This window comes from Homalodisca vitripennis, chromosome 1, assembly GCF_021130785.1.
Source record: "Homalodisca vitripennis isolate AUS2020 chromosome 1, UT_GWSS_2.1, whole genome shotgun sequence".
In the NCBI taxonomy this organism is placed as follows: Eukaryota; Metazoa; Arthropoda; class Insecta; order Hemiptera; family Cicadellidae; genus Homalodisca; species Homalodisca vitripennis.
The window spans coordinates 79743756-79769786 of NC_060207.1; the positions used below are offsets into that span (position 1 = coordinate 79743756).

Here is a 26031-nt window from a genome sequence, read left to right on the forward strand (position 1 = left end):
TTCAAACAATTGAAGGAGAGGCAACCATAAAAGATTTCCTGAAAAAAGTCACAATCAAGGATGTGATTTATTGGATCGCTGAATCTTGGAGCGAAATTAAACCAGAAAGAATCCAGAAATCATGGAAGAAAATCGGAGTGTGTAAAATTGAAAATGATGAAGATGACGATCTACCATTAATAAATTTAATAAACAGACTTCCTGGTTGCAATGGGACAAATCAAACTGATATTGGAGAGTGGATGAGTAGGGACGAACAGTTAGAGACAACAGACGACACCATAGTTGAGATGGTCACAGACATGACAGCTGACGGGAGTGAGGAAGAAGAAAGTGTGCTGGAGACAGACCCGTCAATGACTCACAGCGACGGCTACGCGGCACTGGATGCGGCCCTGCGCTACGTAGAGCAGCAAGCAGAGGCGACAGCGGCAGACACGTTATTGCTTCGGCGGTGGAGAGACATGGCTGCCCGCAAACGCTGCAGTGTGGTGAAACAAAAAACTCGACAGTTTTTTTAAGTAAACATTGCATCTTTGGACCTCTGTAAGTAATTTCTTAATGCTGGTATTTGTAATAAAAGCATATTTCTTTTGTTTGCCTTCAGTTCTAATTATAACCCAATTTTTCTCAAAGTGTTCCGTATAATTCGAGTTCTTCACGATTCGAGGTACATTGTGGTCCCATTCACCTCGAATTACCGGGACTCTACTGTACTTAAATTATAGAGCTCACTGCAGACCATCGTTTATAAGTGAACAAATACCCACAGCTTTTAATCAGTACATATTTTATTGTTTAGTTAAAGTTAAGCTGAGTATTGATTCTTCCTTGTTTAGGAATGACATTCACAACTACAACACCAGATACAGAGATTTACTTGATTTACCTCTTGTTAGGCTTAGCAAAACACAAAACTCGTATTCCTCAACAAACTTCCTAGAAATGCTAGTGATATTGATTTTAAATGTTTTAAAACAAAATTGTACAGTTGGCTACTGAGGAGTCCTTTTTACAGTGTAAATGAGTTTTTTGATCTTTCAAACATTGACATTAGCTTTAATTGATGACCTTGCCTTATCTGTGATATTAATGTGTAACTTTTTTGCATTGTTTTGTATATAATGGATTTTTTACTTTTTATAATCATTATGCAATACTTTAAATGGAACCTTAAGTGGTAATTAGTGTTGTCTTTCAAATATTGACTAACTTTAATTGTTGTACTTGGCTTTATCTGTTTTACCATTCGATAATTGTTAAGAGTAAATTTTCTGTGAAGAATGGATTTTATTACTTGAATTCTATTTTAACTTTAAGTAAAGATGTACCAGCAAAGACATAACTAGTATTTACTATTATTTGTTTTGAAATGCCTTGTGGCAATTTGACTTGAACTGTATGAGTTACCAACTTGTTTTTGTTGCAATAAAGACTTTGACTTTGGCCTTGAGGCATGGCATGTGGTGTAATTGTGGATATTCATGTGAGTCTGCAGGTGTCATTTGTCTACGTGTAAGATCGCTTCATAGATGTAGAGTGCAGGTACTGTAAGTATGCATAGGGTCTGGTAGGACTTTCGGCAGCTTTGCAAGGGTCCTAACTGCCTTCTTTTGTAGTACAAGCACTCTCTTAAGGTTTCCTAACAAGGTTCCCCAGATTATGAAGCTAATTGAACCAGCTGTATCTAATTGAGACTCTACTAATACATAGTAGGCTACTTTTACTACTTCCAGAGTGCCAACCCATTTGATACATTTAACAACGTAAATACCAGTACTGATCTTTCTGCAAATGTTGTTTATGTGATCTGTTCAGGTGAGACCGCTGTCTAGAGTTACACCTAAAAACTTAGTTTCATTAAGCACTGATATATTGGGGATGCTTGTGGGTTGGACTTTTTTCTTGCTAAAGTGCACTTGTGTAGTTTTGTCAGGATTTATCTCCTCCAAGTCATTTAGGAGGCAGTCATTTGTAGGCAATGGCATTTTGTAGAGAAGAAACAGAGTTATTATACAATTCTTCAGCTGAGCTATTTCTTAAAAGGAGAATGAACAGAATTGGTCCCAGTACAGATCCATGTGGGACTCCTCTTGTAATTGGTTTAGGGTGTGATCTGAACACGCTAGTGAGGTTAGCTGTTGTATGCTTAATCTCTACAACTTGTGATCTTCTTTTTAGGTAGCTGTCAAACCACTTGTTTTCTAAGCCTCTTACTCCCAAGGCTGTAAGTTTTTTGGAGATAAGATTGTGTCCCAAACAGTCGAAGGTCTTGCTGTAATCTAGAAATAACGCAGTTACATAAATATAACAATGTTACCTGCAGCACGTAGTAATCTTAAAAGTTAAATTACTAAGCAATACTAAATTGAATTCAGCAATACTACATTTAAAAATTAAATTTATGATTTTTGGTTTGATAAAAAATACATAGACTTTGTTTCTAATTTTTAAAATAAAAATAAATAAATATAAAAAATCAAGGGTAAAAAGAAAGTTTTCTCAAGAAAGAAACCTGCCTACTAGCAAATAGCTTGTTGATACCTGATGATCTGCTGAGTGGCAAACTTAAGGAGGAGATTAGTGAGGACATCATGGGACACCGGACGGTTGTCCATGCGCTTGGCCACTGTCGCACAAAGGGCCGTGGACGTCATGGGCAAAGTGAGGGACAGTTCACACAACACAGATAACAGCTGGGCCTCCACACTAGGATCTGGGCGCATGGGCTCCACTCCAGGCTGGGAGTTTGAGTCTTCCACATCATCTACATCAGCGGGATTATAATACCATTAATTTAAACCATGATTTCATATACAGACAGTATATATATATATATATATATATATATATATATATATATATATATATATATATGTATATATGCATTTTTTATAAGTGTTTAATAATGTAGAGCCAGGAACAAAAGACTCTTTATATAAAATATTGCTGTTTTTAGTAATTATAAAAAGATCATTACTTAGAATGACATATCCAAGTAAAGAAATGAACTTAAAGTTCGAAATTCATTTTGAGAAGTGTAATTTTACTTTGTTGCATGAACAATATTTCATATAGACATATCACAACTTTGAAACAGAAAGAGAGAATTAAAACTTGCACAAGATACATTTTGTTCTGTGAAGTTAGAAGTTCAGATGTGCGTCTGAACATATTATTTATTTATATACAGTATACTAATAAATATTTATTACTATTTTAAAAATTCAGTATTTTTAACTTAAAAAAAAGTATTTTAAGTTGAATAAATTTTCAGCAGCTTTTATCCAGCAAGATCAACCAACATATTAATAGACGACTGGCTAATGTTAAGAGCCATAACAAATCAATGAAATAAGATCATAATTAAATTGTTAATTTGAGAACTCAATATAGTACTTAAGAACTCAGATATATGATTGCAAAGATATGAGATTTTTTGTCTTACTTCACATTAATCTTTTCTTCAGTTATAAAAGAAACAACAAAGTCACAAGCCACCCAAAAAAAAAAAAAAACTACTTTTTAACTAAATTTTATGTACAAAATCAGATTATTGTGATTGTCCTCATAGTAACAATGAAGGAAAATTTCTATCTAACTTCACCAAACACAATGCCAGAACCCAAAACCACCCCCCCCCCCATTCAAAGTGTATATACATATACACTATAGAACACAATTTGTGGAAATAATAATTGTCCCATGAAAAGCCCAAACAAGTTGAAACTTGATACAAAAAGTTTTCTTATAAATATCTCGACTCAGGTTGTTGGCCAGTTCGTCACGCTGTTTGTTCAAATGTGGCAGCTATTTAAAACATTAATTAATAACCTCGTTATTTATAAACCTAAAGAAAAAAATAAATATGTTCTGAAATGCTTATCTACAGTAAGATTTTCTAAACTTTTTGAAATTAACCATTTTTTTGTTGTGTCTCAGATTGTTTTCAAGATATGTATTACATGTAAATACCATAAGAAATCAATTATTAATATTTTACCTTTCACAAAATCGACCTACTTCTTCCAACTAAGGCGGAAGGACTATTTGGAATAAACATGTGCAATATGCAATTGTACCTCAAATTAAATTAAACTGACAAAGAAATCAGGTTCCACATAATTGTCCTGGAGTGAAAAGGGATGAAAATATATCATACAAAAAATTACAGGTAGATGAATCACTAACTAAAGTAGGTACTTTTTCTTAAAGTTAAAGTGTTTTGGGTAATTTGAAAATATCACTTAATTTAGAGAAACAAAATAAACCAATGAAAATTATACTTTTTTTCTGTTAGTCTAAATTAGGTGATATATTATCACAGGCCTACAGAAAAATATTTTTTTTTTTTGGTGCCGGGAATCTTAGAGCTGATTTAAACTATGTTTGGAGCGCTGAATTCAAAATGATATGAAAGAATTAGATATGCAGGCTTTGTGAAACGTGCATATCTTGGATATTTTGGTGTTCGGCTTGGAGACTAAGATAAAACATGGGCACCGCATATTGTGTGTAAAACATGTACAGAACACTTACAGCAGTGGACTACAGGAAAAAGAAAAAGTCTTAAATTTGGCGTGCCAATGGTTTGGAGGGAACCAAAAAACCACATTGACCACTGTTATTTTTGCTTGGTAAATGTTTTGGGAATCAATCGCCACAAGTGGACATACCCTGATTTGCTATCAGCTAAACGCCCGGTATCCCATTCAGAGGAAATACCGATTCCAATACTTCAGGAGTTACCAAATATATGCGAGGACGAAGGTGATCATTTTGAACTCTGACACTAATGATGACAGTGATTACGAGGGGGTATCAACAAATACTCAACTATTTAATCAAGATGAACTAAGCGATCTTGTTAGAGAACTGAACTTATCGAAAGAAACATCCGAACTACTGGCTTCAAGATTAAATGACTAGAATTTGCTGGAACAAGGTACAAAAATTACTTTTCATCGAACAAGGGAAAAAGATCTGGTGCCCTTCTTTACTCAAGAAGGCAATTTTACTTTTTGTTTAGACATTAAAGGTCTCTTGGAAAAAATGGGACTCCCGCAATATGACGCTAACGATTGGCATTTATTGATAGCTCCAAGCGTAGTTTGAAATGTGTTCTCCTTCACAATGGTAACAAAATTGTCTCAATACCAATTGCTCATTCAACTGAAATGGAAGAATAATATGAGACAATAGCTTTGGTCTTGCAGAAGATAAAATACCAGGAACACCGCTGGGTGATTTGTGTAGACCTAAAAATGGTAAACTTTCTTCTTTGGCAGCAAAGTGGATAAACAAATTATCCTTGTTTCTTGTACCTCTGGGATAGTATGGACAGAAAAAACCACTGGATAAAAAAGGAGTGGCCTAAGAGAGAAAACTTGGTTGTTGGGCAAAAAAACATTATTGCTGAGTCTTTAGTTGAACGAGAGAAAATCATCTTACTTACTGCCCCTACATATTAACTTAGGCCTAATGAAGCAATTTGTAAAGGCTCTTGATAAGAACGGAACACGTTTTATCTACATAGGAAGAAAACTGCCTCAAATAAGTACAGAAAAACTTAAAGCTGGAATTTTTGATGGGCCACAAATCAGACTACTTACAAAAGATCCAGCTTTTGTTCAGTCAATGAATGAAATCGAAAAAAAAAAGCTTGGCTATCATTTGTTGATGTTATAAAAAATTTTCTGGGAAATCAAAAAAGTGAAAAATATCTTGAGCTCATAAACAGTATGCTCAGTAATTTAAAATCACTGGGATGCAACATGAGCATAAAAGTCCACTATCTCCACAGCCACTTGGACTGTTTTCCAGAAAATTTGGGTGACACTTAAATGAAGAACAAGGTGAAAGATTTCACCAGGATATCAAAACAATGGAGGACCGCTACCAAGGAAGATGGGATACCCATATGATGGCAGATTACTGCTGGTGCTTAAAACGAGACTGTTTGAACAAAGTGCACTCAAGAAAGTCACGCAAAAGAAACTTCCGATGTGTTGAACGCTTTTGTTTTCTTCTTTTCAATTAGTTTCATCTGCGCAAAAATTAATTGTAATTGTGTTTAATGGTACTGTACACTTTTACTGTGGTTTTCGTGGTTAAATGGCTCTACAAATATATAAAGGCTTTAACATTTTTGTGTTTTTTTTTTATTATTAACATAATACACTCATGTTAGCTTGTTCAAGTTTTAATGTGTAAGTACAGAAATATTGCTATCATAAAAACTAGAGCTGATAGGGGAAAACTGATTTCATATTTGGATTCAGCACCCCAATTCAACTTAAAATCAGCGCTAAAACCTTCAGCACCAAAACCACTGTAGGCCTGTGTTATGGACTTACTGTATAAAAAATTGTAAATAACAATAAATTGAAAATATTTCTGATCATATTTGATAAACAATGTGAAACAAATAATAAATTTATACATATAAAGAAGTAATGAAAGTACCAAAAATGAAAATTTTATTTATGTAGGTCTACTACGAAATAGGTTACAATTTTATTATTTTTTTGGCAATTTACTAAATAAAATAAAAGATCAAAACAAAAAGAAGAGATTTTTGTAATTTGTATAAATAATCCTAAAAAGTTGTTTAAATGGTTAACTTATTCCAATAACATAGTGATTATGTTGTTATAATTTGTTACAGTACATATAACTTACCGACAATTTTAGCAGTAACTGGTGATGGAACTCCACTGCCTCCCCCCTCGGACTGCAAGATTTTATTGAGAGGAGAAGCATTGTTATCTGTACATTATAAAACATTTTCATTAAATCTCTGTTTTAATTGACCTAACAACTGTGCTTTCACTAAAAGATTCCAATGTTAAAAAGGATAATGCTCTAAATCTACAAATTTATTTTAAGTGAAATTTACAATTACCAATTTAAGACATTCTCATCCAAAAAATAAATAATATTGAAAAAGTTTTGTCTTAATAACTATTGGTTTTATGCATGTTTATGTTTGAGATTCTTAACTTATCTGCCATTTTCAATATAGTAGTAATTTGTTGAACAATTACAGTTACAGTTTGAACAATTTATATTAAAAATACATGGGACAAATAAAAACAGATTCCCATTTCAGTTTTAAATGAAATTTACAATTACCAATTTAAGACATACCAGTAAAACCAATAACTAAGAGAATGCTATATAAACTATTAAAGATATAGTACCAAAAACAACCCACCAGAGGAGCCTCCAGACAGATTGAGGATATCTTGTCTTTCTTTCTTGCGTTTCTGCAATTTTTCTCTTAAACTGTTCCTTTTGCTTTTGATAGCTTGGATTTCTTCCCAAGCATCCGACATGTTGATTTCTTTATGCTAGAACCAAATTAATTGAATAATCTAAATGTATACAGCACTATTTCCTTAAAAATATTTAATCAATGCTAAGTTCAGTATTAAGTCAATTTTAATTAAACTATCTACATGTTAGATGGTTGATTACGGCTGAGGCTACCTGAGCCATAAACATGGCTTACGTAGTCTGTCTATGATGGACAAGCTACTATAATTAAGAATTCATTTCTATACATTTTAAAGGACCTGTTAATCTTTGATTGTAAAAGATTATACAAGGCATTCAAATACATTTTACATAATCACTTGCAAAGGTTGAATTGACACATAAAAACAACTATCCAACATTTCTAGTTTTGACCAATTATAAACTACATATCCAATTGCTACCCCAATTGCTATGGAATCATAGCTAGAAAGAATAAAGGCTTCTGGAAGAAATGCTGTTGACCATACACATTTGATAAACTATTGCCAAGTGTGCACCATACAAAGTTAAGTGACTCTGGCCTTACAACATTCAATCTCAGATGTTAAGCCTTTAGTTGATTCAATGCCAATGTTGAGTTAAGGTTCAAAACATGCTAGCCTAGGCTATTTCACTATTATTCACAGCTCCAGATTAGGCTCTATATTTTGTAGTAAAGGTGTCTCTAATGTCGAAAACTTAACATAAACTTGATTCACAAGTAATAAATTTGTTATCATCTTATATAAATGACCAATTAATGCTTGAAAAACAAGTCTTATAAGGATTAGACCATTCTATTCTACAAATGGCATCTTTGTGAGATTATAGGCTAACAAAAACAAATAGTTTACTAAATATTTCAAATAAGCTCTTGTGCATAATTCTGTAGAGTTGAAGCTAAATTAAATTTATATTGATATAAATGTTTTGTTGCCTGCTTACCTTTCTTAGAAAATTACGACTATCTCTACCACTACTAGGTTATGTTATGAATAATTCAACCTCTAAGCTCCACCCTTTTAAAACTATTGACCGAAATGTGACTATATCCAAAGTTAAATAACGTATATTCATATAAAACAAATACAAGCTTTATAATAAAACTGCCATATCCTAAGTTTTATTAATTTGTAAACATTAGAGACACATAACCTCAACCATCAAAACACTGATTTAGATTGACTATGCCTTACGTTTCGACCGGCTATAGCTACGCGCCCACTGGGTCGGTACGGTCGTAACGGCAGTCACGACATTTTTTAGAGGGGGGCCCTCACTGGATCGGGCGTTCCGCACTGTCCTCCATCCGCCTTCCACCAAAATAAAAGTCAGTTTGGGAGAGGATCTGTTGAAAGATAAATGTGGAGGTGTAAATTGCAGTAGTGAGTGCGTTTTTGATAGAAGAGGAGAATGTTCAAATAAGAAAAAGGAGGTTTTAGATTAATAACATTAACAGAAAAAGGTGGTGGTGATTTGTGGTGAATTTAACGCTTTGTTCCCGGACCTTGTGGAAGATGACCTTAATATTTTTAGTACTACCTACTTCATGATGACTCACGACAAGTTTAAAACACTGTTACCGATGCTGGAAACAGAATTATATAGAGAAGAGACTAATCGAACTTATAACGCATTATTGACGTCCTAATCTATTGAGAAAATGAAGAAAACCCTGGTAGTTTCATCGCAGCTAAAATTTCTTCCCAGACGTTTTCTCTTCCCACATTGTTAAAATATTCCAGCGTAAAACGCTGAAAATGCCGTACCAACCACGTACTGGATCGGTCGGGCTGATCCGCCGTCATGGAAATGTCCTACAGTTCGTAGCTCGAGACTTTTTATCGGACATGTCGAAGGTGCGGAACGCCGTTGACGGCCGTGACGACGCAATGGACGTATGCTCATTTGATTAAATGTTTTTAACTTTTGAAAAACTCCGTACTGACCGTCCGTGACGACCCAATGGGCGCGCAGCTTAACTGGCCATTCTGTTCTAAACAATCTAAACACCGTGAAGCTATTGGGGTAGCTATTGTTTTGTAATCTTTTCGTAAATGTTGCAGTTCTCAGTTTTAAGGCGCTTTCAATATTAATAATAATAATACTTTATTCGTTCAAGTTATAGTGCAATTTTAACACATCAAAGTAAGAATAAATATTTTAAAAAACAGGATGACATGTCTTGTACAAAGTCTTCCTTCTAAAAGCCTTTTGTAACAAAATACTCTCTTAGAAGTCTTTCAAAAGTGTAGGCATCTGTCTCATTTTTATGTTTGGTGGCAACCTGTTATACACTGCAGTATATTATGTACTGTGGCTCTTTAAAAAAAAAAATGCAGTGGAATGTTGCTGCACTGTCAGCCACTGCGCGCCACTCATTAAATATGAGTGGGAAGTCGCACCGGCAGTAAACGGAGTAACAGGGTGCGATTATTTCTGACAAACATGCAGCACTCATAACCCCCACCAGACCAGCCAACGTCATTATGTCTTTAAACACTGACTGGCAAAATTCCCATATGGTCATTTTCAACATTGCTCTTATGCACCAGTTTATTCTATTCTGACAACTCTTTGAACATTTTTGTTATTTGGCATACCACAAAAAACAACTCCATACCTTAAAATTGACTCCACATAGGAAATGTATACGAGGAGGACTCGGGTGCTGCATACATGAGCAAGGCGGCCGAAAGCATATCAGACTGGGCGGAGCCTTTTGTAAATGACACCTGCATGAGATTCCCAGCTAAGATAGGCATCCAAAAGTAACCCAAGAAATTTGGTGCCAGAAAAACTTCAAAATATTTTGAAAACTAGGATTGCAACCTCGTGTCGTCGTGACCGGAAGAGGGCACCTTCCAGAGGAATAATGACCGTGGATCCGCCATTAGATTCCCTCTATCCAAAACCTAACCAGCTTTGATGATTAAAGAATACAGTACTAATAATTTGGATATAGTTCCGAAAGGTTCCCTAACAATTATATCAAGTCCCAGGCCACGTACGCTAACTTCTCCCGGTCCACTCTGCTCGATAGCTGCCCAACGACCCTCTGCACAACCTCCGGTCTCAGCCTGATCACCTAGCAGGAACCATCCTACCAGAACCTGTCCAGAAGAATTCCGGATGGTAGGAGGCTCCTATTGTTTGAGCTAAGGGCTAGAGGTCGGCGCAGCTGGCTATCGCGTTCGCGGCTACAGAAGGATTACGCGCGCCAAATTCAAATCTGTAGCGGCACTCGCCACATCCTCCCCTCCTTCTCTGAGGAGTATGAGGGAAATTTGGTTAGCCATTACGAGTGGTAGGAAGGGTATGAGGAATGTTATCTGGATAGAAGTGAATCAGTTGTAGTTAAATTGAGCCAAATATCTTAAACTAGAAAGTAGAGCTTACAAAATTTTCAAAAAACACTACCATGCAGAAAGGTGGTGCAGAAACCGCGCCCGTTCTCGCTGAACAGCTCCAGTCCTCAACCACAGACAATTTCAACCCATAAGTGGAAAGCAACTAAGATCTATCTATCACCAATATGTCACATACCTGCTATATACTTCTAACACTTCCAAAGTTAAAGTTGGGCTTCTTTAAAAAGTTTATTTAAATTATAGAAGATAATCTAGGTAAAAGGAATCAGGATTCTGGATACCGTGTTTGACTGAGAATCACAACCTTCATTCAGCCCCATCACCAGACTCAGATTTCCCTCCAAAAATAGGCCAAGTAGGAAAGGAGAAGTTAAGGATAATTTATTCTTGTGTAACTCATTAGAATATTTCTTCCATCGTAGCTGGCTATTATCCTAGTCCTGTTCCCCTTACTTCCCTCCCCCCCTCCCGCAACGGAAGACAAGCCTGCTACCAACAAGCCAATCCACCGGACGCAGAAGGAGAGGGAGTGAAAGGTCCCCATGACCTCTCTGGAAGAACATATACAATTCTTTTGTTCATTTTCTTTCAATATTTGAAATACAGGAAAGGTGGTGAAAAGATGATATGGCCATTGGAAAAATAAATCCAAATCTAAATGATGAGGTCTCCTAGTGACTAGAGTCATAAGAGGCAAGGAAAGAGGAGAATTGGTCTTCTAACACAGTTCTTTAAACTTATCTACCCTATTAGTTTCTCAAGATTGTTTGGTGACATATGGCGAGTAGTTTTCCCTAAATGGAGTGTTCAGATCGAGAAGGGATGTGCCAACAAACAATAACTCAAATAGAAAAAACTTCTGTTAGCTCAGAGTTATGATAAGTTAGTAGGCCAGGATAGGATTGGTGATAACCATTAATTTGTGGATAGGATGACCACTCTATATAACTAACACATACAAATAAATGGTTGTAAATTAACACGTATGCTCGAAAATACAAAGTAATATTTATCAACAAAACATCATACACGAACACTAAATTACACAGAGATAAACATTTATAGTAATAAATAAAGTTTTACTAACAGGTGTGTGTGCTTCGCTATAGCTTTAGCCTAGTTGTATATAGGATATTACTTTGTTGAATAGTCGACTATAAAGGAAATGTTAAATAATGTCGGTTCTAAAGCATTTATCGATACAAATTATTCTCTATTCCTAACTGCCTTACGTTATAACTTAACAAAAAATAAATCGATAGGATAGAGATAGTAAAAGATGTGTCAATGAAGTGTGTGTGTGAAGGCAATGGGACTGTCGCTGCTCCCAATATTGATTACAGAAAAAATATATAAACAAATATCAATTCATGGAAGCTGTAATTACTTAACAAAAATTTTTAACGGCAGACCTCATAACCACCCATCCCCGTGTAAGTGTATAATAGACAGTTTGGACCAAACACCAGATTGCCAAACCCAACACCAGGTAGCAAGAGGAGAGCACACGCAGGTGAACTCCTTAGCCAAATCCACCCCAGTGTCAGGCACAGCCACCAATGCGGGGTCCCAATGAAGAGTAGAAGAAGAAAATGGAATGTTATTTTGTAAGGTGTTACAAGAAAGAAGAATGAAAATAAACCCAAATTAAACCTAAAGTCACAATGGCTTTTTCAGAATAGAGGAAATCTCTAGTGGCAGATCATTGTCGTGGAGTTGGGAGAATGCAATTTTAATATGGGATACAAGTGCTGATCTCACAAATTTCTTAGTTTTTGGGTCACGCAAGGCAACTGTTACAGGGGATGTAAAGGTTTCAATTTCCAAAGGTTTAGACCACATGGGCTGCAATTTGGCTGAGACGTGTTTGGGTGCACTACTCAGGTTAAATAGTCGATACATTACTGTATCACCCACTTTAAAGGGAACCTGTGCTCGACCTTTATTATACTGTTTGGATACTTTATCCTTAGCACGGATCAGATTGTCTAGAGCTTTACTCCATCTCTGTTCCATGTTTCTTGGTTCAGAATTAGGTTCTAGAAGTTGGTCGAGATTCCATTTATTTTCCAAAGGAGTGCGGATAGTGTATCCCAAAAATATTTCAGAGGGTGATGTGCCAGTGCTCTCATGTTTAGAAGAATTAAAGGCGGTTTGAAAATAATGTAGGTTTTCATCCCACTGAGTATTGTCTTTGTGGTGGAAAATTCGCAAGGCAACTCCGATATTTTTGTTCACACGTTCTGCGTGCGAACTTTTTGGGTAATAAGGAGAAGTCCTAATGTGTTTAATCCCAAGCTCATCGCACATGTTTTTGAACTGATGAGATTTGAAACAACTGCCAGAATCGGAGACAATAGACTGGGGAAACCCAAAGTAGGAAAATAGGCCTCGTTTAAGGGCATTTACTGTAGTTAGAGCTGTTGAATTCTTAGTTGGGATCATGACTGAAAATTTGCTAAATGCGTCTACAATGGTTAGTAGCCACTGGTGACCACGTTTAGTTCTGGGGAGAGGACCAACATAGTCAATCATGATCTTTTCAAAAGGTCTTTGTGCTAGATCAGACGATAGATAACCATATTTTGTGTTTGGGGCTTGCTTACAGCGCTGGCACTGCAAGCATGATTTAACCATGTTAGTTATTGTTGTAGTAAGATCAGAACTGTAAAATGTTCTTTTTAACCGATTTAGTGTTTTAGAGATTCCCAAGTGTGCTCCAACAGGGGACGTGTGATACATGGCAAATAGCATGTGGTGTAGTTTTTTGGGAACAACAACACGCGGTCTGCTCTGGGAAGGGGTTTTATAAACTAAGACATTATCAATTATTTCATAGTTTGGAGGGTGTTGTCCAGACTTATTGACTTAATTATATTTTTTTAATTCTGGGCCTTGATGTTCTCTTATGTCTTGGAAGGCTTCTGGTAGAGAGGAAAGAACTACACATTTTGAGGTTGTATTTTGGGGTTTGCTTGTCGAAGGTGTTGAACTGGTGTCATGTTGTTGGGGAGTTGTGGGGTCTTCCTCGTACAATCGAGAGAGGCAGTCTGCAACAATGTTCTCTTTGCCCTTAATGTGACTGACTTTAAATTTAAATGTCTTTATTGAGGCAATCCATTGTGCTATTTTTCCAATTTGCCTGGGGTGGTTCAGCAACCAGGAAAGTGCACTATTATCCACAAAAAGAGAAAATTCTCTATGCTCTAAATAAGTTCTGAACTTTTCCAAAGCAAACACAACAGCGAGAGCCTCCAGTTCAAATGTTGAGTACTTTTTTCATGGAGGTTCAAGGCACGACTAGCGTAAGCTACAGGTGCTAAAGCTGTCATCCAAAATTTCCTGGAACAAAACAGCACCCACAGCCGTGCCAGAGGGATCGGTCTGCAACGTGAAGGGTTTTTCAACGTCGGGTAGCCTCAAAACAGGTGAAGATAATAAATTGTTTTAAGGGTATTGAATACCTCCACCTGAGAAGGTTCCCATATGTATGGAACGCCCTTCCTTTTTAAAGAATTTAAAAGTTCTGAAATCTGAGAAAAACTTTTAATGAATCTCGAGTAATATGAGCACATTCCCAGAAACCTAGAAAGTTGTTTTAAATTCTTTGGTGTTAGGTAGGACTCGATAGGTTTACTTCTGTCTGGATTTAGACTGATTTTACCATTATGAAATATGTGACCCAGGAATTCGATTCTAGGAGATGCCACAACCATTTTTTCAGGACTGTCAGACCAGCATCTCTAAATCTGTCTAAAACTATTTTAAGATGATGTACATGCTTGATGAAACTGTTACTGAAGACAACTAGGTCATCAAATAAACAAAAAGGAATTTGAATTTTATATCTCCAAAGACTTTGTCAAGTAGATTTGCCAAAACCATGCCACCGGATGCTAAGCCGAAGGGCAGATAGTTGTACTCGTAACAACCTGTGCTTGTGACAAAAGCCGTGTATTTTTTGGAGTTCTCGTCAAGAGGAATTTGATTATAGGCACTTACAAGGTCCAGGTGGGAAAAATGAGAAGCCTTCCCTAAATACTGGAAAGCTGACTCCACGGTTGGCATGGGAGTGTTCTCCAACTCAACCATCTTATTTATGAGACGGTAGTCTACCACCATGCGACTTTTACCATTCTTTTTCGGGACTAAAAACGCCGGACTTAAATATGGAGAGTCACTATGACGAATAATACCCTTACTCAACAGGTCTTTAATATGGCTGTTTAGCTCTTTCAGTTTGGGAGGAGCATAATGAAAAGGTTTTGAGCAGACAATCTTATTAGTTGTTATGCGGATGGTATAAGATATTAAGTTGGTTTCGCCAAGGCATGGTGTTATGGTATCCGGGTACTGCTGCAATAGGTTTTTTTAAATGTGTTTTTGTTTTGTGTTCAAGTTTTCTCCTAATGTTGGTGCTGTATGAGTTGGTTCTATGTTAGGTTGAGTTGACTGATCCTGGAATTGATTAATAATTAAGGTTGTGTCAAAGGAAAAAGTTATTTTACGCTGAGCCGCATTGATCACCATTTTACTGTGGTCTACAAAGTCCAAACCCAAAACAACTGCCACCGGTAGGCTATCTGATACAAAGAAAGGAAAAGTCCAGGAAAGGTGTAAAATTTTAAAATGCAATTTAATCTGTTTTTGGAAATTCATGTAAGTACCATTCGCTGTCATGGCTTGAGTTCTGGTGTTAAGTGAGTTGACGTAAAACCCTTTACCTTTCTGAAGATCCTTAAAGACTGACCCAGATATTATTGAGTATGTGGAGCCTATATCAATTAGTGCTTCAAGTTTGATTTCTTTTATGGATAGCCAGATAGTAAGGGGATCTACTTTGGGTAAAGAAGGTGCCAAAGATCGGACAGGGCGATTCACCTTCGGTTTAGGGGAGATAATTTCCCTGTCTAAAAATGCCTCCCTGGGAAGTTTAAATGTTTCGGCCTGGAATTGGACTGACCAGAATAATTAGATTGCCTATTCTGCTGACCGTTTTGGTAGTTACGCTGACTTGTGTCGTTTTTTGGTGTACTATATTGGCCTGAATGGTTATTTCCTGAATCCAAGTGTGAATGACCGCCATTACGACTATTTCGAGGTTTATATTGATTAAAGTTACGTGACCGGTGATTTTGGTAGTGGTGTTGACCGTTAGTATGGTTAGAGTGGCCACTGCTTCGGTTGTAAAACAATCTGTTGTTCTGTTGAAAACTTTGATTATATGGTATGGAACTATAAAGGGATGTAGGTGGGGGTACGTTGGTTGTTTGTGGAGTGTCGTAATATGTAAGACGTAAGTCATCTACTGTGGGGGCCAATTTTAAAAGACCATTAATGCAGTGTGGTGTTATAAGTCCTGATAAGCAGGCTCTAGTGGAGGGATTGAGACCTGCCATAATCGTAGTAAAGACAACTGCATTATCTACTGTAGGGTTTAAAAATGTAAACATTGCACTAATGCAGGGGCGGCCCGTGATATACGCGAAACTACGCGGCCGCGGGTGGCGCCGCGAGGAGAGGGGCGCCGTGGGGGCGCTGTGCACGTGCGCCCTGCACTGACTAATGCACCGCTACCCGATACACACGCCCCACCCCTTACGCGAGCGACATGGAACCGGACTCATGACTCATATGTCTATTTCTGTTCGCAGTCTGAGTCTCGCAGTTACGTTTACGGTCACTGTTAGCGCCGCTTCGCAAGCACCCTCGCCGTGACAGCTGTCTGTCTTACTATTTTATATAATTACATTGATGTGCGTTGTACTGTAGTAAGTTGTAAAATTAATGCCGTTTTTTAATTAACACGAAATGTCGAGCAAGAAAAAAAAACATCTGGAGCATTTAACCGCAAAAGAAAGTTGCAGCAATCTAAAGAAGATGAAAAGCAGTGTAAAGCACTGCAAAGGTTTTTTAACACAAATCCACCATTATGTGCGAGTGCATCAATAAGCGTAGAGACAACCGAATTAGATCATGATGTTGACAATAATTTACCATAACTGAATCTGAGGTTCTGCCTGGACCGTTAACCAGTCAATTCCATAGTTATCTAGCTACAGAAACACCATTTCCACCATCAAATATTGATTGTGACGATTCTGTAGCCGCCACCAAAGTTGTGGATGATGATTTATTAGTTGATACAGTGATGTCATCGTCATCTTCATCTACGTCTGGTGTTTACGCATTAGTCAACAAGTCATTGAAATTGTAAGTTGACTTATTTAACTTACTTAGCATTTTTAGGATAAATAGGTCCAGCAATAACCTTGGCCAACTTAGTTGGATTATTAATCATGAATATGATATGATTAGGCCTACCGTTTCAATATGGGTGGCCGCAAACAAAAAAACACACAAATGTTTAAGCCCTTATTTGACTTTTATTTAAACCAATTTTTATTTTATACCACCATAACATAGATAGGTGTAAAAGATGTTTTAAAAATGTTTACTATATTTTAGTTAAACTAAATAGGAAGGCCTATTTATTATAGACTATAATAAAATATAGATATAAATATTGCATTTAAATATTTGAAAATCCTGAAAAGGGTAATTTAACAGAGTTATCACACATCATACATCTCTTGCGATTACACCACGATGCCAACTATAATGTTTTGTTTTGTCTTCCAGGAACCGAACAAGGACACAAACACATTACCTGTGATTTCAAATGATTGTGGGAAGTGGCCACCCAAAATAAATGACGAGGTACGGAAAGTGCTTGTTGAACGAGGGCCCTCAGCAAGTCACTGACAAAGAGTTTCCTGCCGGACAGTAAAGGTAGGAGATTTTCTTCAAATCATTACACAAGGAAGCTGTGCAACGGAGAACAAGTTCACAGAAATTGGGTACTATACTCAATATCGAAAAATGCAGCATTTTTGTTTTCCTTGCAAACTGTTTGAAAACACGAATTCTCTTCTTGCTAGTGACCAAGGGTATTCTGACTGGCAAAACCTACACAAGACTTTGACCAGTCACGAGAAATCCTCTGCTCATGTTAAAAAACTGTACGTTTTGGCGTAAGCTCTCTGTACGTTTACGATTAAACAAAAACTATTGATGAAGAACATGAAAGACTTATCCATGCTGAAACTAAAACATTGGCACCAAGTCCTGAAACGAATTACTGTGTATAGTACAGTTTTTGGGGACACCAGGGGTTGGCCTTTCGAGGGAAAAAGGATGTTCTTTTTGAACGTAAACAACTGAAACTTTTTAAAATTGGTTAGAACACATAGCAAAGTTTGATTGTTTTTATGGCTGAACATGTGAGAAGGATCAAATCAAAAGAAACACACGTTCATTATTTGAGCAAAAATATCCAGAGCGAGCGAGTTCATTCTGTTCTTGTCAGCCAAGAATCCAAGATAAAATCTTGCAAGACCTACAGCAAGCCACATATTATTCGATAATATTAGACTGCACTCCTGACGTTAGCCATACTGAGCAAATGACGTTTGTGATAAGATTTGTGAAGATTACTGAAAATGAAGATGTGGTAATTAAAGAACATTTTTTTAGGTTTCATTCCTATTAAAAGATTCATCAGGTGAAGGTCTCACAGAAGCATTATTGAAAGAACTAAAGGAACGAGGAGGAATTCCTTTAAAAAACATGAGGGGTCAGGGCTATGATAATGGTTCGGCAATGAAGGGAAAGCATGTTGGAGTTCAGAAGAGGATCCTTGATCTAAATCCTAGAGCATTTTATTTATGTTCCATGTGGAAAACCACTCCCTGAACTTGGTAATTAAACGATGCAGCTCTGTCTTGCAATAGTGCAGTAGACTGTTTCAGCCACCATACAAGAAATATATAACTTTTTTTCTAGTTCTACTCAAAGATGGAGTTTTTTGCTGAGAAAAACGTTTCGAGTCTAACAGTCAAACCCACTCTGCAACACTAGGTGGGGAAAGTAGAATTGAGGCATTATTACCCTTGAGGTTACCATATTGAAGAAGTATATGATGCATTATATGAAGCTTCTCAAGACAAGAACCTTGATGCATTTGGTAGTAGACATACTGCCGTAGGACTAGTAAAAAAACTGCAAAGCTTCAAGTTTCTGTGTTGTATTGTAACTTGGCATGAGATCCTGTATAAAACCAAACATGGTTAGTAAACTGTTGCAAAAGGTCACAAATGATCTTCAAAGTTCAATAGATCTTCTTAAGAGTGTAAAATCATTTTTGGAAACTATGAGATCTGAAGAGAAGGACTAAAACAGCGTCATTACTGATGCAAAGGAACTTGCAGAAAAAATTGATGTATGCAGGTGACTTTGAACAAGAAAAAAAACAGTTAGACCAAGAAGAGTTAAAAAACAATTTTCTTACGAGAGTGAAGATGAAGCTGCAAGTTCTGGTAAAGATTTGTTTAAAGTTAATTTCTTCTTTGTTGTGCTTGATAGAGCAATATCCTCGTTAAAGGAGAGATTTGAACTGATGGAAAAACCATAGTGAAGGTTTAAATTTCTCTATGATATTGCTAGCTTAGGAAAAGCATGGAGTGAATCAGAGTTAAAGAAAGCCTGCAAACACCTTGAAACAGTTTTGAGCGGTGGTGATGGAGATGACAAACCAAAAGAATATGACATTAACGGAGATGAGCTGTTTGATGAGCTTCAAATCTTTGGACCAATGCTGCCCCCTACAAGTCACCCCAGCTGGAGCGTTGTCTTTTATAACCAAACGTGGTTATGTGGATACTTTTCCAAATATTTTTGTAGCATTGAGAAATCTTGTTAACGCTGCCAGTATCCGTGGCCAGTGGCGAAAGAAGTTTTTCCAAATTAAAAACTGATAAAAACTTACCTACGATCAAATTTGAGCCAAGAACACTTAGTGGTCTAGCAACCTTGGCGATTGAAAATGATGCCCTAATTGAAAATGGAAAACGGACATTCTACTGCAAGAGTTTTCAAAATTAAAAGCCAGACGAATTCATTTTTAATTGCAACATTGAGTATCTTAATTGTAATTATTAGGCTATTATTTTTTATATTTGAATTGTCTGTAATACAACCTGACGTTTAACAATGACTTGTACACACAATATTGATTGTAGACGATTTTGTGTTTTCCATCATACATCACATAACTTAAAACTTAATAATGTAATGTATCGTAATTGTAGTCTACAATGTGTCACTGTATTTGTAAATGAACACTGGTAAATAAACATAAACTCTGGTTTTGTCAGCTATTTTTTTCTCCTAATTTGTTCCCCTTTGTTTACTATTTAGGGTACAAAGGTATGTGACATTTACCGTTCTACGGTGTAGTGTATGACGGTTTATCGGGGGGGGGGGGGGCGCCAAAACTACTGTTTGCTTACACTATATAAAATTAGCTAGGGCCGGCCCTGCACTAATGTTGTGTACATAGTCAGCTAAGGACTCTGAGTTAGTTTGCTGGCGGTACAAAAACTGATTCTGAGCTTCCCTCAGTGTTCTATCAGTTAAAAGTGAAGTACATATTGTCTGGACCAGTGAGAGCCAACTAAGATTAGACGTGATAGCATTTAACTATATACCCTCAGTCCGCGGAATAGTATTCATAATAAATAGTTTGTCACTTACAAGGTTCAAGTTGAATATTTCTGTAGCTTTAATTACAAATTGTAAGATGTCTGGGAGGGATGAACCTGATGTCGTAGGTAGGACTCTAATCATTCCGCGAACAACAGAAGGAAATGTTGCATCACTATCTCTATTAAGGCTTAAAAATAATTCGGCAATCTGTGAAGACACTACTTCTGTAGTGCATTCAATTGTTGTTTGTGTAATTTGTTGCATAGCAATTATCAAATTTTGTATATTCGGATCTATTGGCTGTAAAGGTGTGCATGCTATGTTGGGCACACAAAAAAATAAACAAAAGGTTTTAATTTGTACCTCCGAATGTTGTGCGACTTGGTGTAACATCAGTTGAGGATGTTGTAGTTTCTAGTTTGGATTCATTAACATTTTCGTCTGAGTCAATTTCACCTAATTTATGTTTTTCTAACATAAACACGAAGCTGAGCTATCATTCCCTCAAGTGTACCCGCTGGTGTGATGTCCAATAGGGAGCACTAATCACGGGCCTGAGTTGCTCTTAACTCTTTAATCCACGCTACAGTTTTGGGAATATTATCTGGTTTATACATATTTGATGAGAGAAAATAGGAACACAATAAGCTAAACAAAGCAAACTGGTACCAAAATATGTTTACTTTTGTAATTATTAGACTGGAGGAGGAGTCTGAAAACAATAATAGTAATAAGAGTATTATTTCAAACGAATTGTTTGGGCTGACCTAGCTTTGAGGAAAATATAGCTAACCTACTGGGGAGGAAAAATTCAAGTAGTTAAAACAAAAACTTTAAAATTTGATAAATTAGTATTACATTGATACAGTAGTTTAATTTATATAACAACTACTCTGTAAACTAGCATGTATATCTCTTGTAAATAAATAAGTTGTTATTAAATTAAAGTTGCGTTGTTAGAATTATAATTATTGTAACAACTGTTTAAGTGCCTGAAACAAAGGCTCCTATCCAAACTGTAATGCAAAAGTTAACCTATTATTATTAAGTTTAATAGTAAACTGTCATATAAAAATAAAGGCAGATGCTAGTTCACAGATAGGCAAAAAAAATAGTTCTTGCCATTTACAGATAAAAACTTATACCTCCCAGAGAGTATTTAACAATAAGGGTCACATTTGTGTTCATAACTATTAATTAAACATATTTCGAAGAAAAGAGATATTTACACCACAAAAGTTAAGGTTCTACCGAAAGTAAAACATAGGCAATAACAAAAAATAACAATGTCACCAAATACCTTACCTGTATTCGTAACTCAAGGTTAGTTACAAATGATCGCAAGCTGCAATTCACAACACAAAGGAGAGCACCAGTCATTATTATGTGTTTAACACTAAATATTTTAACCAATATCTTCACGTATATAAGGCTACGTCGTAAATTAATTTAATGAGATCATTCCCTAAAAACATATCCAAGTGAAAACGAAGTCAATTAACGTTGGCCTACAAAGATAACTTACGTAGTACCTTAAAACATTGGCCGGAAATTATAAAATATTCATGATTAACTGTAGTAGTAAAATCTATATTAACCTCTTCAAATACACAAAGTAGAGTAACATAATATTGAACTTCGTTATCTATGGAGTGATACAAAAACCGGATCTGAGGAACTCTGCTTACACAATTACGTGCCTGCAAGGCAAACTGACTAATCTTTGTCGAGACATTTTACTGTAGTTCCGAAAATAAGAAAATCTAATTCGGTTAATAATTGAAGTAATATAATTATGACAATTGCGAGCTTATAAAACTATAAGTATAACTACGAGGAAAATTGACAAATTAAATTTGTAAAACTGTCTTAAAATGAAACGAGAAATTCTTGTTTAGAACAGACAGACAGACGGAAATTACGAATGTGAGAAGCTAAATTTTTAAATTACTTAAGCCTTATGGAAAACTTTAAAAAAGAATTGTAGCTGTAAATAATTAATGGCGAGTTATATAAGTAAAAGTTAACAAAAGAAAAATACCGCAAAACACCTATAATTAGTGAAATAAAAACAGAGTTACAGAATAATACAAAGCGTACTTCAGGTTACTAGTATCAAAGAAAATTATAGAACTTGGTTATACAAATCGTAGCTCTGATTAGTTAAATTTAAAGGAGACTTTACTGTTAGTAGTTAAATTAATAAATGCTAAGTACTTTACAAAAGGGCAAAAAAATTAAAATTATTAAGGTTGAGCTATTAGTATTGATGAATAAATTTTAAATTAAGGACAAAAAATACATGTTTAATTCAATGTATGTAAGAGAAGTTTATAAATTGAGCTTAATTTAAATTACTAAAACTAATTTAGTTATCTGATCCTGTTGGTGAAGGTCGCTGCTTCCCTCGTAGCGTCGGTCGTTGCCCTGGGGAGATTTACACCATTGTTTGAATAATTACGTCCACTGGTATGTTATTCGAAAACGAAAAATAGGACAGTATGCGTGAATTTAAATTAAATGCTGGTTAGGAATGGTGTTGGGAATCCGAGACGGACGGCTCGCGCTACCAATATTCGCCACCTCGTGTCGTCGCGACCGGAAGAGGGCACCTTCCAGAGGAATAATGACCGTGGATCCGCCATTAGATTCCCTCTATCCAAAACCTAACCAGCTTTGATGATTAAAGAATACAGTACTAATAATTTGGATATAGTTCCGAAAGGTTCCCTAACAATTATATCAAGTCCCAAGCCACGTACGCTAACTTCTCCCGGTCCACTCTGCTCGATAGCTGCCCAACGACCCTCTGCACAACCTCCGGTCTCAGCCTGATCACCTAGCAGGAACCATCCTACCAGAACCTGTCCAGAAGAATTCCGGATGGTAGGAGGCTCCTATTGTTTGAGCTAAGGGCTAGAGGTCGGCGCAGCTGGCTATCGCGTTCGCGGCTACAGAAGGATTACGCGCGCCAAATTCAAATCTGTAGCGGCACTCGCCACAGGATAAAATGTATAAAAATAATTATTAAAAAGCGCTCGTTCTCCAAATCTTCATCGGTTTTCCTATTTAAAACAAAGTTGTCCTGTCAGTTGTATAATAAAACAAAATCCCAAATGTAAGAACTCGACCGTAGAGGGTCTATCATCTACATTAAATGCACGTTAGGCGAGCGTTCACGGTTTAAAATATCCCTCCTGAGACTAATTCAAACATATACTCGCAATGAAAATTTGCACACAGTTGCTCTTAAAGCTATATTTTAATATACAAACGCCAAACATGTGGTGTCGACGTCTTTCGTTTCGTCCCAGTATCTGACCACCGTGAAGCGTCACATTGTCGTCCAGACAGTTAAGTTATCGTTCCTCTGTAATTTGTGCGTCATTGTTGCTTGTAATATAATATAAATAGCTTTCAGAGCGTCTGTGTGCAAATTTTTATTGCGGGAATATGTTTGAATTTGTCTCAGGAGGGATATTTTAACCAAGAACGCACGTCTAACGTGAATTTAATTTAGACGATAGGTTCTCTGACGGACGACACACCCTGTACCGTGGTTATGTATTAAAATATAGCTTTCAGAGCATCTGTGTGCAAATTTTCATTGCGGGTTATGTTTGGAAAAGTTTCAGGAGGGATATTTGTAACCGTGAACGCGCGTTTATTGTGCATTTCATTTAGACGATAGATCCTCTACAATCGACTTCTTATATTTGGGGTTTTGTTTTATTACACAACTAACAGAATCACATGGTGTAAATTTTCAATAGGAAAAAAGTTTGGATTTGGAGAACGAGCGCTTTTTAATAATTAGTTTTATGCATCTCAATTTAGTTTTTTAATTATTTAAAGCTCTTTCAAACTGAGAACTGCAACATTTACACAGAATACAAAGGGGCGATAACTTCACGGTCTGGACGACAAAGTAATGTTAAAGTAACAAAGTAATGTGCACTGTGGTGTACCTGTAGGCCCCCATCATGCGTACTCTGCACTCTCTATGACTATGTCGTTTGCCTCCGTTCAAAAAAGTTTAACAATAAATTCAAATACTTTATTCAAACCGAATTAAAAATTTGAACACTGCACAAAATAAGACAGGGTACAAGGTAATAATAATAACATTGTTTAATGTAGATAAAGAAACAAGCATTAAAACCAGTATTGATTCACTTATTACCACTGTGACGGATCCAAGCGAAGCCACATCAAGTAACATGTGTTTCAAAATCAGTTTCATGCGGTAACTGTTTTCGTTCTAAAACCATAAAATTTAAATACATTTCTCTCTAATCATGTCTCGAAACACTTTTTGTAACAATGCAATGATTTTTATTATTTTTAGGGCACAATTATTATTATCTAAACCTTTTGATAAAATTATTTACACATTTTTTCTTTGCTGAGGTTGAGATTTGGTAGATGATGAACAGTTTGGAATCCAATGCCTTCAATATAAATATTTAATTAGACTTTTACAAACCCCAAAAGTGCTAAAGAAAGGGAAACTGTGAGCAATTATGCTATGTCTTGTCTAAAGCACGGAATCTATCACTGTACGTATGAAACTATTAACATATGCTCCAAATTATGTTGTATCCCTTAACAGTTCTAGATTTATATTTGGATGTTTTACAAGTAACACACGCACACAAAATACACACACACACACACACACACACACACACACACACACACACACACACACACACACACACACACACACACACACACACACACACACACAGCCTAGAAACAAATTATGAATATAAATCATAGGCTCAATAGATGTCCGCGACTACAAACTTTCTTACACTTTATCTCGTCGACAAATTACATCATCACAATTCGGTTAGCAAAGTATACAGGCTTGACAAATGTCTCAACACCCGGCAGACACTAATTTACTAGACAAAAACACATCTAAATAAAAAAAAGTACATGGGATCGACAGTTGTCCCAAACCATAATAGACTCTGCTTTTCATATTCTCAAAGTGCCTGACAGAACTGGAAAATATGCGGTGGATAGAAAATGCGTAGACTCTATAAGGCTGTCAGGAATTCTGGCATGCAGACAACAAAACTACACGGCTCTTCCATTTTATAATTGCGAATGCTATATAAAGTTCGATAAAAACACGCACCATCAAAGAATGGAACAAATATCACGGGGTCCGACTAAATGGTCTTCCGCCACCAAGTAACCAACACTACTGGAAGGTTGGCCACAAGGAAGTGCATATGAATCTATACTTCTATACGGGAATATGTTTGTGCCACATATTGGACTGGATGAATGTTACATTTAAGTTATAATACTATAACCCAATTAGATATTATCTGCGGTTATGAGTTTTCCAACGTTTCTCAGAGTTTTTAAGAAGATATCCGTTCAAGAAAATAATCAGGACTTGTGAAGAACTTACCTTTACGGCGACATCATGTTGATCTCTATCGTCAGTATCATGACATACAAATGTGTGTATTTGAAATTACGGATCCAATTAATTAATAACAATCGTAGGATTTGGTCGCTTTTGAGTACAATAAGAACATACCGTACTACAAGTTCTCAAACAGATATTCACTCATTCAAATTCCGTTTAATTTCTTATAGTTAAATGAAATTAAACTATATACAATTGAATGAACTGACTAAATAAAGTCTTATCAAGCTTCCCTCATTTAAAGGTAACTAAATCATGTTCTAAGCAGCTATTTGTTATAACAGTATATTAAATCATTCTATCTGAGAAACATTCGGTCTGAATGGTATTTTCATAAAGTTTAACTATTGCTGATTAAAAAAA

General features: G+C 36.2%; 1 protein-coding gene across 1 annotated transcript in view; it reads right to left on the reverse strand.

Annotated features, from left to right (window-relative positions):
- LOC124365365 (N6-adenosine-methyltransferase catalytic subunit) overlaps nucleotides 1-8552 on the reverse strand; it is a 39945-nt gene extending 31393 nt beyond the window's left edge. Inside the window, 4 exon segments of the mRNA XM_046821342.1 lie at nucleotides 2545-2767; nucleotides 6682-6768; nucleotides 7217-7352; nucleotides 8245-8552. Of these exon segments, the coding sequence (XP_046677298.1) occupies nucleotides 2545-2767; nucleotides 6682-6768; nucleotides 7217-7337 (431 nt within the window). The 5' untranslated portion in view covers nucleotides 7338-7352; nucleotides 8245-8552.
- Between the last annotated feature and the right edge of the window lie 17479 nt (nucleotides 8553-26031).